Here is a 19,928-nt window from a genome sequence, read left to right as displayed (position 1 = left end):
GACTAGGCCTGGTGTTCAGATGCATGTCAGGCTCTTTTTTCTCCTTCTGTGTAGACCCATGTTGGCGTGGTCACTCTGCGCACAGAGATTGCTCCCCAGCACCATGCCTTTGTCATGGGCCGCAACAGCTGCAACGTCCACCAAATTGCGCAACAGACGGGCTGCGTGATCACGTTCCCCGACCCGTCTCTGAGCCAGACAGCGCCTCCCGAGTTTCTGGGCCAGCAGGGGCCCTACCCCATCTCCAAGTCCACTGTCCAGATTACCGGCCACTTTGATGCGGTCCACAATGCCTGGCTGGAACTTTTGGTGGGCTGCGAGCGGTTGTTGCAGTTTGGTTATTGCATATCATGGTCTGCACTCTGCTGTGGCACAATCTTCGGCACACTGGGGTTTAGTTGAGTCTAGAGGAGATCAAAGTTTGAACTGTGGATTGCATATGAACACTAAAGACTGAATGCGAATTTACTAGTGTTTTTGGACACATTTTCACTGTAATGTGCTCGGAGCTTTTATACGTGTACATTCTCTTTCAGCAGGCATAGTTCTGAACCTCACTGGTAGATGGAAATCGCTTATAAAAACAGCTGCCTCGCCAATGGCATTAGCAACATCAGAAGTGTTTGGTTTTTTAAATCTTTCCTCCCATATTCACTTCTGTTAAATGAAATTTCTGGTATTTTGAGGTTCCATTTAACAAGATAACACATAATGGGAATGTATAAAAGGTGGCACTTCTGTGCCTTTTTTGTCTCAGTCTCTGGCGATCTTCATTTGCTGAAACCGTATCTGTGGCGTCATATAACACCGAGTACTCTCTCGGTGAACACAATGTGCGATAAATGACACATTCCATGTCCCTTCAGGTTCTACTTATTGACATTTCACTTCATATTGGTGGGCATGATATCTATACAAATTTGTTATCACATAACTTGTTGGATAAGCTTGATCAAAAGTTAGCTGGAGTTGGCAGTGCACAGCTTGCAGTTCAGGTAATTGTACTTGCCTGAGGAAGTGAACTTCATCAGGAACCTAATCGGCATGCATGGTTTGAGTTTTTGGCACAGATTGCATGTACAGCCTACTGCTTGCACTTTATGCCAAAGATATTTCCAAGTGTAGACATTTGTCCTACTTGACAGCACAATTGCCAATTTTAAGCACTCTTCTCATTTTGACACCCCACATGGTAATAGTACGTTTGAATGTATAATTCTTCGAAAATTTTCATTCATGTACTTGTTCCTTCTTTCAATCTTCTTCCACAGGGCTGGTTGCCACTTGTTCTTATGTTTGATCTGAAGGATGGCCAGGAGACTGACAGTTGTAAGTGCACCACATGCATGTTAGCACAGCTTGGTCTTTTCTCCACTCATCATTTGTCTTTCTTCCTTTTTCAGTTGCCATGTTGAGACTGATGGACCAGTTGAATGTCCACATTTCGGTCAAGCCTAAACCAAAGCGCAGCAGCAGGGTGGGTCCCTCACTTTTCCTAGATACCTTTGAGCTGAACTTCCATCCTTTGCCAGTTGCAGTTCACATAACCAGTCACAAACTAATCTATAGTTTTTGGTTTTTGGCTAGCAACTTCCATGCCCGCTTCTGGTAAAAAAAAATTGCCAGGCCATCTCCACTAACGGGAAACCTGGTGAGGGGTGGTGCATGCGGTGTACAAGTGTATTCTTGGTGCCTTGGCATTTTTGCCAACGGAGGTGAAACCGTTGGGGGGTGCAGGTATACAACTTTGCTGTAAGTCTCTTGCCTTTGAAGCACAAAGCTCTTAGCATTGCGCAATCATATTGCTCGCAAGTACGCAAAGACCTGCCCTTTTTCAGTAATATAAAAGCAAAGGTATAGGCAGGGCATGGGAACCCAGCAGAAAAAGACACCTGGCAGCTAGAGTGGTCAGTGTTAATGCACTTCCACAGCGAGATAACCAAGATACTGCAGAAACGCAGCTACTCTATAAATGAGCTGTGTTCATGAATCTTGGTGTGCATTGACGCTAGCAGCCAGTCTTGTCTTCTGCAGCTGCGTAGACACCTAGGGCCTTTCATTTATGGGTTCCATAAAATTCGAAATCCAGTGATCCAATTGCTTTTGAGTAATTTCCTCGCCACGCAGGGCCTGGCTCCTGCTGTGTGCCCCACTTAGAACTGCCTCCAGGCCGAAGGTGGACTTTAGATTGGCTTGGCCGTAAACACTGGTGCATGCTTTTTGAAAACACAGCCTGCAGCAGCACAGTGCCACCACCTCTTGGCTTGTCTGGTGTGCAGTGCATAGTGGCCCGCTGTGCTGAGCGGGACTCGCGGCTGCTCTTTGAGGTGCGCCGCATTCTCCTGGGCCTGGACACGGATGAGCTGGGCAGCCCTCCACCTGCTGACATGGTCCCCTACATGCCGCCACCAGCCAGGACCCACAGTGTGAATGAACATGCAGCGCTCTGGATGGAACTGCAAGGTCAGCCGCACGCGCAATAATGAAGCAATTGTAACGGCCTGATTGATCATATCGATACTCTGATAAAGAACAGTAGCATCCGGTGGTGTAGTTAAGCCTCGTTATAACGAGACGGACTATAATGAAATGATGGCTATAACAAGCAAATCGTAATTCCCCTTGAAATTCCTTATAGGCGCCAATGTATTCAAAACCTCGTGTTCAAGGTTAAATTTCAAAATGTTAAATTTGCTCTTTGCAGGATATTGCGAACAAATTTAATTCGAAAATAAAATTTTGAGACGATGTAACAGCAGTGCGTAAAGCAGATTTAAGACTGTGCAACGCTACAACTGTATTTTTAGAAGTTCGAAACTCCCGCTATGCACACTCCCCCACATGCCTGCAAAGCCATTCCCACCTGGAAGGTGGAAATGGCAAATCGCGGCGCCCCTTCAATTTCGTTACGACGTTTAACTGTATATCCGGTGATGGTCTATGCTTGCTCTGTTTCAGTTCTACATTGGCGTTGGTGTTGTCTATTTTCTGTAGAATCGCAATGTTTATATAACTAGGGGGTTTCACTGTCTGCTTCACAAACGAGCCTTTGCACTCTATGAAATATAATTGCTGTTCATGCACCGCCCTAAGTTCTGCCACCACCACGTTCATGTATGACATGTACCGCACGAAGTTGTGCCACCCCCCTGTCCCTCGATGTCTAGAGACCGGAACTTCGGGCACGAAAAATTAGTTTTAGGTGCCTATAATAGGAACAGAAAAGTGCCATTTAGGCGTATATAGGTGCCAAATACTCGCGCTTAGGCATATATGGGCTCAATTTGTATTTTCAGAGGCATATTTTAGGATAAATTTTTCACTTGCAGTGCAAACTGTGGACAAATCGTGTGCTGTAGGAACGTTGTTTTATTTTGGGGGGGGAAAATAAGCCACACAAGAGATGCTACAGTTGAACCCCACTACAATGAACTCTGCTTCAACGAAATTTCCACTTCAACGAAATATTTCCAATACCCAATCAGTTGTCCATAGCAGTCAATGCAACAGTCCTCGCCACAACGAACCCTTTGTCTGGCTTGCCTTCGCTTTAACAAAATTTTCGCTCATTGGGGCTGGGTTTAAACATCTTTTCTACTATAAATTGAGCATAACTCCAGCTATATAACATTTTATACATTCAGGACTTAGTTTCACTGAACCGTGCGCTGCAAGCCCACGCCACCCAAAACAAAAGCAAACTCGTAGGTGGAAGTCTAAAGCAAAAAATGTTTTCGTGTTTAGTCTTGAACCCGCGTCATCCTATCTTAGTCGCGAGTGCGCGGTCTTGTTAAATGCAAGTTCGTGCGGCTTGCCTGCCAAGGTCAGTTGCTGCCGTGCCCAGTCAGAGGATAAGGTAAGGGCACCGGTCCTGCCACAAGCGAGAGGGGGGCCTTCCGACGGCCTAGCGGCTATCTGCAAGTAATCAGCTCGGTGGACACGCCTTGTTGTGCAGCAATATGTGCCTGCATTTCTTTGCTACACCCCCCCTACCCCCCCTCCCTCCGTAACATGCTATTTGCGTGCAGGTAAAAACGGATAACCATTAGTATGTTTGTTATCCGAATAAACATGACGTTATTGTGCATCACTCATTTTTCTAAACATTGCATTATGCTGCCAATGATGCAGAAATATACGGGGCTATTTTCCTTGCCCTTCCGTGGTGTGTTGGGGCAGATTTCGCTTCAACGAAATTTTTCGCACGTCCCGTCAATTTTGTTGGAGCAGGATTCGACTATTTAAAAATTAATGTGAAATTCACGGTTATTCGACACCAAAATAAAGGCTTGAAAGCCATGACAAACCGCACCAATCTCAATGATTTGCTGCTTGCAGTTGTACCTTCTTTCAGTCGATGATTGTGTGCGAAAAAACAACGCTCAACGTCCACTGAAGTTTGAGGGGCATGCTTGCACGTCGGGACGTTCCGTGATATTCCATCTGGAATACGTATCGCAATGTTTGCTGCTGAGAACCTTTGGCAGTTATTTCAGCACAGAATTAAGGAATTTTATGTTGGGCAGCAACCGGTCTTCTTTCAGGGATGGTGACGGATCTGTCCTGGACCTCCCACATGAGCTCGGCATTCTTAAACAGAGTGGCGCCAGAGCTCTCATCTGCTGAAATGCTTTCTGCTAAGATTGCGAAATAACCACGCGAATGTGCCATATCGTGTTGAAGTGTAGCTTGGTGTAGATACTTTCGGCTGCGACGCTTTTGTCGACTGCAAAGTTTTTAATTCTACCTGAGTGTTTGTGTTCTAGTTTTCCGCCCTCAGCTGATGTTACTGAATGTGTAACAATGGGCTCTGCTGGAAGAGGCACAATCAGTAACTGCCCCTTGAAGACTTAACTGCGCTTGAAACACTAGGCTTACAACTTCTTTTAGTTTTCAGGCAAACTTTGTGAAACTTGTCAGTCTTGCTGTTTCTTCCCACTGATTTCGAATATGCCATTATTTTTTCAGTTGGTAAATTACTTCCCAAGATAATTGGAGATAATTAGCCATTTTTACTCAAACAATAGACAAAACAGTGGTGGTCATAAAACTGTCAGCTTTATATTTTTCAATACTATGAACCCTGGTGAATGCAATAATCGAAGCAGATGCATCCCTTGGAACTAATTTTACAGCTCATTAAACTTTCATGGCACCAGTGGCAAGGAACCGTTTTGAGTGTCCACTTCAAACACCGAAATGTAATGAGCTGTAAAATTAGTTCCAAGGGATTCATAAAAAAAACTCTGGTGGCTCGACCGAACTGGCAAGGTGGCTTGAGCACAGCTTGCACTTCTCAACGTGTCCGGCACGGCACGTGGATTTTTCTCGCAAACAGTGTGCGACAAATGCTCAGTTGCAGGCTTCTGGCCAGAACAGTACTTGCAGAACAACTCAAAAAATCCAAAAAAGGCATATATAACACCAAAAAGGCATTTTTATGCACTAAAAAGCCCATATAGTGAAAACAGGCACTTTTAGGCACAATAAACTATCGTTAAAAATGCTTCCCTTCCCTTAGTTCGTGCTTATGTTAAATTGGCTTGAAATAGACTGAAGGAAAAAATGGGCATTTTGCCTAAAGTTTCAGTCTATTGATGTCTGTAGAACTGCAGGTGTTCTCTGCTGTGGAAACAATGAGCATGTGGGGGCGTTTTCATGCACAGCGCACTGATTTTGTGTCCCACTTGTGCCTGCAGCGACCTTCGCCCAGCAAAAGCAAGCTGCCGCCGCCGCCGCTGCTGCTGCTGCCCGGCAGCAGCAGCAGCAGCTCTTGTGGAGTGGCCTGCTGCCCAGCTCGCCATACGGTGGCCCCCCGCATGGGCCGATGGCCAGCCCCGTCTACCACCACCACCAGCAGCAGCAGGCTGCCCTGCTGCCCCTGCTCCTGAGCCAGCTGTCCCTGGGCCTGCGGTACCCTCCGCCGCCAGCTGGGCTCGAGTCCCCTGCAGCGCAGGCCTACCCCTATGGCGGCCACGTGGGCCCCTCTGAACGGCTGCTCAGCCCAGAGCACAGCGGCGGCAGCGCCCTATCCCACTCCAGCTCGCGGGAGAGCCCCGTGGACAGTGGCTATGGTACGGGCCCTTTGCCACTTGAGCCTCCATCGTGAGCTGCTTATCAGTGGACTCTTTTAACCTTTAAGAAAACAGTGCAAGCGTGAGTGGACTTTTGCGGAGCAAACCCCTATTTTACAACTGTGGGAGCTCGAAAAAACATGGGGGTTTGTTTAGTTCCAGAAATGCTAGGACCCTTGAATACAAAGAGCTCATTTGGCCTGGCTTCAGAAGATTACAAGTTTGTCTTGGCTCAGTCCTTTGCTCAATCACTGCTCATTGCAAGGTGCCCTTTCTGTTGTCTCATATCCTTCCCCTTTTTTTTTCCGAGCTTGGGTTTCGATAGGTAACGTTGGGCAACTCCTGCAGGCCCACATTTAGAACAGTTGCAGCTGGGGGAGCTGATTTGGCTTGAGCAGCTACAGTGACTGGTTAGTCATACGTGTGCCTTTATGAAGAAGAAACAAACTAATTTTTCTCTTTATTTTTTTTTTCCATGAAATACTGCAATAATTTGTTGCTGTTTGCCCAGTCTTCAATCTTGTTTCACTGTTGTAGCAACGAATGCTTCCAGGGTTTCACAACAAACCCCGCTGCGTATTCCCCAAGTGATACTGCTCACATTTGCACCACTGGCGTTCTCGCAGGCTTCAGCTCGCGAGACGAGGGGCACCAGCACTGCAACTCTGACGAAGGGAGTTCCTACCATGGTTGGGAAGGCTCTGTTAATGGCAGGGACGACGAGGATCTATGGAAAAAGAACCATGGCCTCAGATCTCCCACGACTCCCTCTGCTGCCAATGGCTGCTCGCCAAAGCAACCGTACAGTCTCTTTGCCCTCCTCTGTCTGTGTCTGTCTCGATCTGTCTCTCCCTCCCCTTTGCTTGTGTTTGGAGCTTTTTCTTGTTTCTTTTGTTAGGTGAATTAGAATGGGATTTTGTCACCATGGGTGGTTTACCGTAATTACCCGATTCTAACGCGCACCCGATTTTCCAGGCAAGAAACCGAAAAAACTTGCACCTCCGATTGCAACGCGCAAGGAACTTTGTGAGCAAGAAAAACGAATGCGAGAGAAACAGGCGATTTATTTCACGAAGTAATCTCACTCATCTCACACCTCGTCGCTCTCCGAGAGCTCCTTGTCGCCTTCCGCTGACCGCAACATCTCGTCATCGGTGCCGTCAAGCGCGTTCGCGATGCCACACTTCTGAACGAACGTTCAACCATGTTCGATGGGATCGTGGCCCACGCCTCGCACGCCCATCCCGCGAGCTTCTCCAGAGGCGTACGCTTCAGCCAACCACTCGTGAATGCGTGGGAGCCGCTCGTAAGCCGTGGAAGCGGCGCACCTTCATTGCCGCTGCTGCCATTGCTGTTATCAAGCGCGCAAGTGGGATAATTTGACTATTTATGTGAACGCCGATAGAAAAGCCTAGGCGCCTAGATCTGAAAAATTGTTGCTAAAAGCTTTGGCGCCATCTTGAGATGGCGATGGGTGGAACAAAATTTCAGCTGTTTCGCCAGTTTCGGTTTCGTATCCGATTCTAACGCGCATGCGATTTTTCGGCGTATTTTTCCGGAAAAAAGGTGCGCGTTAGAATTGGGTAATTACGGTAGTTGAACCAGTTTATAACGCACCACAAGATGCGCCATAATAATTCGCATTTAGTTTGCTGTGTGCACTTTTGTCCAAATTTGCTGTGTGGGACAATTTCAAAGTAAATTTATGCGGCAAATAGAACTAAAATCGTGAATGGGACTGCACGTTACAACATCAGAAGTTCGCAAACATAATTGCTTCTCCCCAATGTTTTTCTCCTGTTTTCCGTCAGGTGGGATAATTCTTCGGTTTCTCGCTGCCCGAACATGCGCCCTGTTGGGTGCGAGAGAAAAGTGACCTTTTACAACCCACTGCCTTCTGCAGACTTTGAGAAGCGGAAGCTGTTAGCCACTAAAGGTGAGTGCCAGTCCCCTCCTTTCTTTCGCGCCATTCTCATCATAATGGCGCGAGTGCGCAACTCAGAGGGAGAAAAATGTCGCCAAGTAGCAGCTACCATCCCCTTCTTCTGGACGAATCTAATCAACAGGCTGACCTGTTTGTGTGCCCTGCCTGCAGCAATGCAAGAGCCTGTCGGCTCCACCAAGCGAGTTCCCTCCAGCACGTGGGCCGGCTTCGGCTTCTCCAAGTCTATGCCAGAGAGCTTGATCAAGAAGCACTTCCAACTGACCGGGAACACTGCCAGCATTTCGCCTGTCCGTCCGCCGAAGCTGCAGGACACCAAGGTGATGCTATGCAGCCTCGTCCTACGGCAGCCAAAGCAATATGTTTCCCAAGTTGGGCAGACAGGCTGGGGACCAGGACAGGCTGCTAGCTATGATGAATGCGCTAGACCTGACAGCGTAAACTAGCTGAAGCCTGACGCTTGAAGGACCCTGCGAGTGATGGCAGCAGCTATCTGTTGACTTAAATTGACTCCTGGCTCAGTTCAACTCTTCTTCGTATTTTTCCGTCTGCACAGCAAGTGCCAGTGTTTCTCTGGCACACGGATTTGCCAAGGCTTAGAGCAGGTTTGGGCAATCGGTATTTGCTGCTTAGTTGAGAGTAGTTTGGGATTTGGGCCTGGCAGCATCTTGCAGGGTTTGCACAGGTCCTTGAAAACCTTGAAAACCCTTGAATTCAGAAGTGTCAATTTCAAGGCCTGGAAGTCAATTTCAAGGCCTGGAAAGTCCTATAATTTTTAAATGGTCCTTGAATATCCTTGATTTTTATGGAGAGAATCAATGGCCCTGTCTTTTCACAAGAATTTAAAGCGTTTGTCGTGGATTTTAGGTGTTAACAAATCTAAAGAAACATTGTAGCAATCAAGCTTCAGTGTATTGCTTGAAATTTCAAAATGTTTTGTGGATTTTCATTATTACGAGGCAACATTGGGAGCAGGCTTTTCAATCCATGTCACAATACAATCCAGTGAAAGCCAGCTTCTGTTCTCTATCTTGCATCTTCCAAGTCTGTGGACGTTTGCTCATTGCATGTTTGCTGTGCCTCATACGCTCTATCTGTGTTTGCTTTTACGCGAAAATGGTGGACGTGTACATAGTTCGTCCTGCCTTAGAGCAACACTTGCTGATTCAGTTTCAACTGATACTCTTGCTGACAAAGCAGGAGATGCAGGCAACATTAACGAAGTTTTGAAATCAAACAGCCTGAGCAAAACGTGAAAAAAGAAAAACCTCTAAATACCATCGATGAAATAATAAAGCTGGGGGAACATTCACGCACCTGTTAGTGGCTATCTAAATGTGCAATATTGTGCTTAGGTATTGTGCAATAAAAAAACTTGCATTGTGTTGAAAAAGCTATAGATAATCTCGGATAAAACACTAGATGGGGACCTTGAAAATGTGTTTTCTGGTCCTAGAAAGTCCTTGAAAACCCTTGAATTTTAGCTTTTGAAGCCTGTGCGAACCCTGATCTTGGCTCCTCTCCTCCTTCAGTTAATTTTGCATATGCAACACCACGTGATCAGATGACCCTTCGCTCCGGAACATGCCGGGTCCTGCTCACTATGGTGCTGCGTTTCCTCCAGGTGTGTGCCACCATTGACCAAACCAGTCCAAGCCAAGTGTGGAACAGTCCTGCCGACGACTGTCTCGGAGCAGTGGGGGGCTCGGGAGCTGGTGACTGGGACAGCCAGCCTGGTGCCCACAGCACAGGCAAGAGCCTCGATTAATTTTCACTGCTTGCTCAGATTGCTCACAGACATGTATTACTGGCACGAGCTACAAAAAAATGTAGGGCAGGTTATTTCCGAAAAACTGGTATGGAGGTGGTTTGGTAAGTTTTGTAAACCACATTCTTTACAGTGGTGTCATGGCAGGCAAGTATTGGTGTTTAGTCTAGTGCAGGCGAGGTATTATTAATAAGCACAGCATTATTTTCATCCAACATAGATTTAAAACAAGCATGCCAACACTTGTCAAAAAATGCAGTTTTTTTTTTTTTTTTTTTTTTTTTTTTTTTTTTTTTAGTATAGGATACCTTAGGCATCTGAACTGAAAAAGTGCACTCAATCCTGCCCAAAGAATTGCTGATGAAAAAGTTGTGCACGCGATGCGTGCAATAATTGTGCCCTTCTCCTCCATGTTTTCTGGTAAAGATTAGTTTTGCAGCTGCTCTCGAAAGGGGAAGGGTTGACATAATTCGAGGGCTAGCGCATGCGTCGGGACCCAGCATTTGCCGCCAGAGAAGCAGAGTGCAAGTGACAAGCCGTCGAGACAACGATGAACATTTCATACCTTCCCCCATCAGCATGTGTGTGCTCGGGACAACTTTCCGTGGCAATGCAGTCAAGGCTACAGAGCCGAACCATGCCATTTCGCTGCACACCTGGAAGTTGTTCAACAAAAATTGGCTGGCTTTAGCCTAAGCAAATCAAAAATATATACATAGTTCTTATGTTTTAGCCTTTGATTGATAATGCTACAAAATTACTAGCCAGAATATATGAATCAAAAAGCAATATTTTCAGGTTTTTTTTTTTTTTTTTTTTTTTTTTTTTTTTTTTTTCTTTCTCCCGGTCGTTGCTATTGGCGTCGCAATAGTTCTCTATAGAAAATAAAAATGGCGTCCTTGTCGATGACCTTCAGCAGCTCACCACTTCATCCTCCGCATAGGATTGTTAAGATGCTTGAAAACCAAAAGCTGTCAAAATAAATAAAGCAAGTGGTTTGCTAAGTGTACGCCCAAGTGAGACTGACGCAACCGGACTCTTCATTGTTTCCGCAATCCGTTCAGTTAGCCAGTTTGCCGGCATAAGCGAGCGTGTGCGCAAGCGTGTGTGTGTGCTGCTCTTTTGGTATACTGCACTCGCGCTATGTAAGTCGGTGGTGCTGCCCAGTTGAGCTGGCTCCAGAAGAGGTTACAAAACGGTGCATACCATCAAACTGCAGCACTGACAAAATTCACTTCTGAACAGTATAGTTGGGCTGTATAATCCACAGTTGGTCTGAGTTCTCCAGTCAAAGCATTGGCTGTGTTTACAAAGAAATGAAGCGTGGGGAAGGAGACTGCAATATGTGTGCATGCTTGGTGATCGTGGTTCAGTGCACTCAACCACGGAGCTCATGCGAAGAAATGAACTCTGGCAAAAGCGTATCTGTCATGCAGTAACTGAAATTTAAACCAGTTTATCGAGAACTACTTTAGTGAAGTAACAGAGAAGTTAGCTCCCCCTTCCCCCATAGCTTTATTTTCATTGCCACAGGAAGTTGTCCCCAAGTATAGTGGTTTACAATAGCTGCGCTGGACATCCACTTTCGCAGGGCGGGATGGTGTCAATTTTTTTACGCAGTGTCTAGAGTTACATCTGACGGAACTTTAAACCAGCCTCCAGAGTTGCGTCCGACGTAAGTGAAAGTTAAAAAGAGGTACGTCAGATGTTTGCCGACTTCTAAAATCTGACGGTACGTCGGAATGAAGTCCCTTCTTTGATGAAAGGACTTTACGTCGGACGTATCCGATGCCCAGAGGCTAAAGAAAGGCACGGCGGACTTAGCCGGTGGATGACTGCAGGCCCGTCGGATGCGCCCGCAGGTGTATCCTGAGGTTGTGCTATGTGGTTCCTTCTGGAAATGCAAAGCCGGTGCCATGGAGTAAGTCTCCTGTGTGATGTCGTACGATTTACATCGGACGAGATTAGCACTGGTATATTGGTCCTCGAGTGTTCGTCTTGTTAACCCTTTATTCACGATACGGTTCAGTCTGGCTTCGTGGCAACAAGGTACCGCCTCGTGCTCGTGAATCGTCCAGCCCCAGAACTTTTTTGCGACAATGATTATTGCTATACATTTCTGCATGTTTAGAAAATGGACGGCAGCGGTACGTATTGCGCTGCTTTCATTACACGAAGCACTGCAACGATCACTCGATTTTGGGAAGCTGATGTGGAGTAGTACTATTTAGTTTACAGTCCACATAGCGTAAAAAAAAAAGTTTAAATTTCGGGAACTTAAAATAGGCTCGCCATAAACTCTATCCTTACGAAAGAGGAAAGAAAGTTAAATTTGTTAGTGCACACAGAGTTAATGTTTCACAGTTGTGGGTTGTCGATGAAACACTGTTTCTGCTGGTCAAGGAAGGACAGACTTGATTATAGCAACACAGGTATAGATCACAAGCTACAGATGGGTCCTCTTTTTTTCGCGCTGCATGCGGGGGAAAACTTGTGAGTGGCGGCTGGCACCTACGAAGGTTCATCTTATAAAAACGATAAAAAATGCATATCAATGGTCATTGTCTCAAAAAAAAAAAAGAATGGAAACCAGGGGAACTTGACCCTAGGACTTGTGTTCTCCAGCGCGAGGTGGTTCCTCGCCGCCACAAAGCCGGGTGGGATCGCACCAACAGACGCCCAACAAGATGAACAATCGAGCGACCAAGGCAACCATATAGCACCACCTCGGGATACACCTGCGGGTGTGTCGGACGGGCCTGCACTGACGGGACTGAGCGCAAAGCGGTACCTTGTTGCCACGAAGCCAGACTGGATCGCATCTTGAACAGAGGCTTAACAATACAAACACTCGAGCGACCAATATCCCAACGGTAATCTCGTCCGATATAAATCGCATGAAATCGCACAGGAGACTCTTCCTCCGGTGCACCGGATTTGCATTTCCAGAGGGAACTACATAGCACAACCATAGGGTACCCCTGCGGGTGCATCCGACGGGCCTGTACAGTCATTCACCGGCTAAGTCCGCCGTCCCTTTCTTTAGCCTCTGGGCATTGGGTACATCCTACGTTAGGTCCTTTCATCGGAGAAGGGACTTTATTCTGACGTACCGTAAGATTTTCGAGGTCAGCGAACGTCCGACGTACCTTTAACTTTCACTTACGTCGGACGTAACTTCTATCATTTACAGGTTAAGCCGGGCGTAACTCAAGACACTGGCTTAAACTTCCACCGGACGTAACTTTAGCTTCAATTCTGGGTTCCATCGGACGTAACTTTGGTTTTCGATTTTGGGTTGCGTCGAACATAACTCTAGACACTGCGTTTTTTTTTTAAATCCTATAGAGCTACCATTGCTTGACGATTCCAATTTTTTAATCCTTTCACATAAATAGGAAGCTCAATGGACCGTGTGTGCCCGTAATGGTGACTATGTTGAAATATAAAATTACACCACAAGGGCTTAAAAAATAAAATAAAAAGGATACATCGAATTACAGCACGTTTGATATACTCAAAGCATCATTGCACTGACTCTCTTACATACATGCTTCAGCCGTGCGAGTTGGAATTGTTGGAAAGTAAAATACAGCAACTGGATTTCTTTCCAGGTAATGCAAGGAGCATCAAAAATAAACAACACTATGTCGAAGCACCTCTGAAATGTGATTCACGAAAAAAATCGCAGGAGCATTTCAACCTATTAATGCGCATACTGATGTGTATTGGTATCTCTTTTTTTTTTTTTTTTTTTTTTTTTCGTTATCGAATTGTGGAATAAACTAGTGATGTTGCGGAGTGTTCGGGAGTGCAAAAATTTGAAACTAGGTGCCAATATGTTTCTGCGAAGTGGTGCATAAATCCCAATCTGTTTCATGGCTGTGCTTTGTTGCAGTGTTTGTAAAATATATACTGTATTTGTTCTCTCCCTGTAATGACCCTCAGTAGAGGGTTTACAGTATGGCCAAATAAATAAAATGAGTTATTTTCAGAAAAAAAAAAGTTCGCAATTGTAACTCATAGGTGTGAGGCCAAGCGACAGAGTTCCACAGTTACTGGTGCTTGCGTGCAACTTCTCAGACTTCAAGGATGTGTCAACTTTCCTTTGTAGTTGTTTTGGAATTAAGGGAGTTTTGTGCCTTTCCCTTCCTTTTTTTCTTTCAGCTGGGGCTTTCAGTGCGAGCAACTTCTTCGAATGTGTTGGTGGGCACGCCAAGCCCCTGGAAAAGTTGGGCACCACAGACATTCCACACCTCTTCAGCCAGCTTGGATTGGGCAAATATGTGGACATTTTCCAGCAGAACGAGGCAGGTGTAGTTGCCTGCTGCTAAAGCTGCTGCTGGAAAGATGCAGTTTTACTAGACTTTCAGGGCATGGTTTTGTTACTGGCCAAGAAACCTTTTCATTAATTGCAGTGCATAGTGTGAAAACACAAGTTTATTTTATTTACTGAGCCCAAAGACGCGGGTTCGATTCCTGGCCGCGGCAGCCGCTTTTCTGATGGAGGCGGAAAGCAAAAACACCCATGTGTTCGAGATTTCGGCGCACGTTAAAGATCCCCAGGTGGCCAACATTAATTTGGAGCCCTCCACTGCGGCGAGTCAAACCCCGTAATCAATCGATCAATCAATCAGTCAATACCATGCTGGCCAACCTCTTGCAGTATTTTCTGCGTGCATTCTTCTATGTTGTAGCAGCACACGACTTTAGTCGGTCTGTTTGGTGCTCAGGTGGCCCAGTTTGTGACGTGCGCTATTGAAGTTTGATTGCAAACGTCTCAGTGTTGCGCGTTAATGTCTCCAACTGTCGCTGTACGAGAAGGGGTTTTCAGACCCCCATGCGAGACCCTCTGTCTGAGAATTTCTTCTGCATTGCAAAAACTAGCACACTTTCAAGCAATCCATGTGGTTTCATTAAGTTTAAGACTCAAGATTCTGGATACAGTCTTCATCACACGTAATAGTATATAGTAAAGGGCACAAATCTGGATGTACGCTGCTGTTCATGCGTTATAGTTCCTGCGTTTGTTGCTCTAAGACTATCTACCATTGCAGATTGACCTTGAAGCATTCCTACACATGACTGACTCTGATCTCCAGCAGCTGTACATTCCATATCCAGCTCGTAAGAAGATGCTTCTGGCTATATCTGGTAAGGCGCTAGCTGCAACCTTATTACCCCATTATGGCATTGCATAAAATGCAACGGCATAGAATGAAAGGGAGAATGTGCTCGTCCTGTGTTTATAGCAAGTACGCTTGCCCAGACTCCTTGGCAAAGCCTGTCCTCTGACAGTTCAGATAGTAGTCTCAGTGACTGGCTCTGACGAGTCACACGAGAAGAGCATGTGCCCAACTTCTCGTGCCTGTCTAGTGTTGGCTTACTCCTAGCTACTGCTTACTCCTTCCAGACATCAACATGGTCAACATTGGAGCATTTTCGAGGTGCCTTCTGTCAGCGTCCGGTTCTGAACACCAGGCGCAGAACCAGTCTCCTCCTCAGACCATGCAAAATGCTTGCTGGTGAAGGCCGCTTCGAACCGCCTTTGTGTGCCTGCACCGCGGCTGGGGAAGGGGAGTTTTCTGCCACTGTTGCAGGCCTTTGTTGTTTCCTCCGGTTCTTACCGGTTCGCATTCAATGCTCATGCCCATCAGAGACACTCTGGTGGGCCTAACTCTAAAGGATGAAATGTGGTTACATTGTCTTTCTCTGACACAGTTGGTCAAGGCAGCTTCAAGCCACCCTTGTACAAACACTGTGGTTGTGCAGTGGCTAGGGAAGTCTTCCACAGTTGCAGGAAGGTTTTGCATTTCTTCTCTAGTTATTTGTGCAATATAATAATGTACCTGATTCCTTTTGTTGCTCAAGCCCAAGAGACCCTGAGGGGCCCAACTTTTGTGATAGCTATGTTGAAGATCTCATTCTGTATTTTGCAACGTGCAAAATATTTTTTCTTTCCCCAAAAGAAAATGTTTTGCTTAGTCATTTGCGTTTCTATTTAAGTTTCGGCTGTTTTATTGTCTCTGCAGTACTAACACCCCTAGTCTTAAATGGTTCTCAACGTATGTTTGATTTTCTGCGATGCAATGTACCCTCGCTGCCAGCTGAGAATTTATTATTGACAAGATTCACATAGCAGTTGTGCTGAATATTGAAACTGCCAAGAATGCACTGCTTCTTTTATTGGCAGAGTTGTCTGTGATAACTGCCAGTGTTACAACTGCATGGAAAAGCCCATAGCTAAAATGCTTGGATTTAAATCCAATGGCTGTGGTGGCGGTCACAACACTAGGTTTTAATGTCTCACTCGCTAGTGTACCTGCATCTACTTCTTTCTGTGTGCAAAGCCTCTTTTTTTTTCTTCCAGACTGACAATTAACTCTGTATTGCAGTTATGACTGTTTAACAAGTTCAATTTTATTTGCAGTGTCGTTGCACTGCAGTGAACAGGAAATGCCTCAAACCTCCCTCAAAATGTGGTTAAAAGAAGCTGTGGTACAAACACGTGACGGCTTCTATGTTCCTCCTTCGAATGACCCTAACAATACTCTGCTGTAACAGCCCATTACAGTGTGGTTGCACCTTCTTAGGATAAAAATTAATGCGAGCAACTTTACAATGCAGTTTTACACCTGAGAGAGCATTTATAACAACTGTTATACACCAGTTTGTTATGCCAGGTGCTCGTTTGGTTTTTCTTTTTTTTTTAATGAAAACCTAAGATTCCAGGTTTGCTCCTCAAATATTTTGACAAGTCAGTGCCAACTAACATTTTTATTATTTTCAAGTGTTCTTATGGCCCCTTTCACTTGTATGTTTCGTGTTAGAAGTTGAAAAAAATTGTATCGTTTTTATGGGCCTGCAAAGATGTCTAGTCATTTTGGCCCTTTCTTGTTCTGTATGGTTGAGCATTCAAAATAAAAGCTTTTATAATGCAGACTGAACTCATTCCAACACGGTAAGAGCTTTGGAGAACCTATGTCAAAAAAAAAAAGACTATGCATGCTCTGCATACCTGTAGCTCCCCGCAAGTATGGCCTTCCACAGTACCAAATGCTTCTCTCTCTCTCTCTCTCTCTCTCTCTCTCTCTCTCTCTCTCTCTCTCTCTCTCTCTCTCTCTCAGAAGCTTCACACTTTCTCTCGCCTTGAGATTATTGGTGTCAGGGCCAAGAAGGCAGGGGGAAAACTCTAACCTAATGTGAAAAAGCTGTATTATGGCAAGTCTCTTTCAGCTACAAGAACTGCATATTCAATGCAGGTAAATTTGCATCACCGTTCCTGCGCAAGTAGTGCATGCATAGTATCTACTTCTCAAGCATTTTACAAGGCATTGTATGGTGAAACGTGGCAGGGTGGACCTTGCCTGTTTTTCTAAAACAAGAGGCGATGAAGATGAGACACAACCTTGTCCAATCAAGTAGAACCAGCCTTTGGTAGCTCTCTCGGCTCCATCCCAGCCACGAAAAATGTTTTTTGACCGATAAAATGCAAGAAATATTGACTTTCAAATTCCGTAATGCAGTGACGTAATGTGAGCAGAGGTAACTTAATACAGGCCAGCACTAAAAACGTCTGTATGCTACATGCTTGTTGGCATTCAAGTGGTACGATGAAACAGAACTAGAGGCCCCGCTACAATTGCCCAGTAGTGTTTGTTGCTGGTGGCTTAAGTTGGTGGCCGCCAATCGTGCAAACAAGATTCTGCGACATAGAGAAATCACGGGCGGGTCTGTCTCCACTGCTTCCTCTTTTTTTTTTCGCGATTATTCGTTTGACGTTTACGATAAAACTGGTGTTGTTGTTGGGACAATGTAGCCTTTGTAATAAACTAAACTTGTATTTTGTTGTCATGGGTCCCTTTAAAATATATACAAGGGGAACTTTTGCTTGCAACATGCTTTGTACAAGATTTAAACCTCAGCTAGTGAACATTGTAACATAGGATGCCTCAGCCCAAGCGGTAGGGTTGCTTCAGTTTCGATTTCATTGCAATGTTTTGCCTTGCATACAGGTGCAATCAGAAGATGCGTGCATTTGGGTGAACGCGAGAGCGTGGCATACCTACTTGCCGTTGGAGCACATACATGGAGGCAAAATCAGATTAGCGCAAGCTTGAAACAAGATTGCATATTTTCTACACCTGCTTCTGGGCAGCAGTACCTCCAGGGAAAACTTTGCCAGAGGCAGCAAAGAGGGGTGGGGCCCAACTCAATTCTGCCTGGGTGCTGCCATACCAAAATGGCATCGAAAACCTCTTTCCGATTGGCTTCCAATCTTTGCGACAAGCGGGAAAGTAATGAGGAGAAGCACTTGGAAAGATGGTGATGATTGAGCAAAGCTGAAAATAGGGCCCCAGAAACGGGAGAGAAAAATTCCAGCTTCAATTAATTATTTCTCGGCAAACAAGGCTCTGTTGGCCTTCAAATTGATGCCAAGAACGGTATGAAATGTGACCTTTCAATGACAGCAGAGTTATGCCTTTATTATCCCTTCAACACTTTTCTCAACATTTTTTTTTTTTTTTTTTTAAACAAAAAATTTGCCTCACGACTGGCACTTGTCTGAGCTACTCCAATCCAATGCCATCCAAGCAAATTTCGCTCTCATTCCACAACACACGTCTGCAGCAATGTGCAATGCACAGCCGTTGCCTCCCACTCTGCGTACAGAAAACATTAGAGTTTTAGCAGTCCGTCCGTTCCGTCGCGTACTTAGCTAGCGTGTTGACCGGGACCCGTCTGGGCACTTGGGCATTCGTCACGGTATGGGGATTAGGTTCCGCCGGCCTGCCTTTGCCATGTCCGCACCTCCTCGCTCTTCCTCCTCGCCCTCCCGCGCGTGCAGGCGCAGACCGGTCCTGGTAAACCTGGTAACAACGTAACGAACGGAATGGACGGACTGCTAAAACTCTATTCTGCTTCGGGGGCACCGCGGATAGTGTGCTTGCTTGTTGATCAGAACAGCCAGGGAAAGCGAACATTGTTTTTTCAGAGTGTCAGGTCCTGTGCAAGCGCAAGAGTTTGCCTATGTCTACACACGTCATGAATTACTTAATACATCATTAAATAGCCCACCACCACCATAAACTGGATGTTCAGCCTGACCACAACAGGTAGTATGGAAATGGCAAACGAATGTCACTGGAACTAAGGAATGGAATGCAAAGGAAGGCAGAACACCAAGAATTGGAAGGGACAGGGTTTGGTTTCCCATTTAAACTCGAGAGTACGTACCACTCAACACACAAAATTAGTTGCTTAACAATTATAGACCACTAAATACCAAGTAGCCCCACAAATATATGAGCTTGCAGTATCTTCCCACATATTGGGACCACACGTACTGTCCTGTCACAGATTAACTTCAATTTCGAACTATGCTACAAGCAAAAGAAAAGTGGCTGACGGCTGACTTAAAATGTCATGGCCAAGGACCACTGCACCCATTCTGTAGAAACTGGCTTCGAGCATGTCCAGGCAGGCTTGAGAGAGAAAACGTTCAGGTACGATTTTGAAGCTATTTCTCATAAAATAAAAAAATGTGTACACCTACTCTTCTATAAATCCAGCTAGCTATTACACTAAAAGCAACTTGTTGCTTTTGCTAGTTTTATTTGTAACCGCTATTTTCTTGGTTCAGAAAAGAATAAACAGGAAGGTGTATACATCAGTGCTAACCTATGCTCCACTAAATTTTTGTACAACTAAGTCTCAAAAGTTGCGCTTGGCATGTTGTTTTCTTTTCTCATCACAGAAAATAACCTGAGAGATAGCCTGTATCCAAAGTGGAAATTGCCCAACTGCCTATGTGTAGTAGCTAGCATTTCACTTCTGGTTGCATGGACAATGTAAGCAAGTATGGCACCGGGTGACACTAGCATTCTGTGTGGCACTACATACTCTGTCAAATGTCAAATGACATGTTGCAAATAAATCATGTAATCAGCTCCTGTAGTGCGTGTGCTTAGACCTAAACATTACGCCTACATTATGCCTAAAAACAGTGCGAAAAATACGTGTATCGTATTTTTAGCACTGTTATTAGGCACAAAGTTCCTGTAGTGCTTCAGTTTCTTTTTTGTGCAGCAACATTTACAGTAGCATTTTTTTTTTCTGATTTAGGATGATGTAATATGACTTT

At 45.4% G+C, this 19,928-nt stretch overlaps 1 protein-coding gene across 2 annotated transcripts in view; it reads left to right on the top strand.

Annotated features, from left to right (window-relative positions):
- Positions 1-16,724, top strand: part of Bicc (protein bicaudal C) — a 41,332-nt gene extending 24,608 nt beyond the window's left edge. For both annotated transcript variants that reach the window (XM_077686133.1, XM_077686134.1), the window contains 12 exons: positions 55-309; positions 1,272-1,329; positions 1,404-1,477; positions 2,280-2,463; positions 5,700-6,074; positions 6,701-6,875; positions 7,886-8,010; positions 8,170-8,336; positions 9,641-9,767; positions 13,952-14,094; positions 14,842-14,938; positions 15,198-16,724. In XM_077686133.1, the coding sequence (XP_077542259.1) occupies positions 55-309; positions 1,272-1,329; positions 1,404-1,477; positions 2,280-2,463; positions 5,700-6,074; positions 6,701-6,875; positions 7,886-8,010; positions 8,170-8,336; positions 9,641-9,767; positions 13,952-14,094; positions 14,842-14,938; positions 15,198-15,313 (1,896 nt within the window). In that variant the 3' untranslated portion in view covers positions 15,314-16,724. The remainder of the gene's footprint in view (positions 1-54; positions 310-1,271; positions 1,330-1,403; positions 1,478-2,279; positions 2,464-5,699; positions 6,075-6,700; positions 6,876-7,885; positions 8,011-8,169; positions 8,337-9,640; positions 9,768-13,951; positions 14,095-14,841; positions 14,939-15,197) is intronic.
- The last annotated feature ends 3,204 nt before the right edge of the window (positions 16,725-19,928 follow it).

The sequence above is a fragment of the Haemaphysalis longicornis genome, unplaced genomic scaffold, assembly GCF_048455015.1.
Source record: "Haemaphysalis longicornis isolate Haplotype H1 unplaced genomic scaffold, Haemaphysalis longicornis Haplotype H1 scaffold_1, whole genome shotgun sequence".
Lineage (NCBI taxonomy): Eukaryota > Metazoa > Arthropoda > Arachnida > Ixodida > Ixodidae > Haemaphysalis > Haemaphysalis longicornis.
Note: the sequence above shows the minus strand (reverse complement) of the source record. Positions and strands in the feature narration are given on the sequence as shown.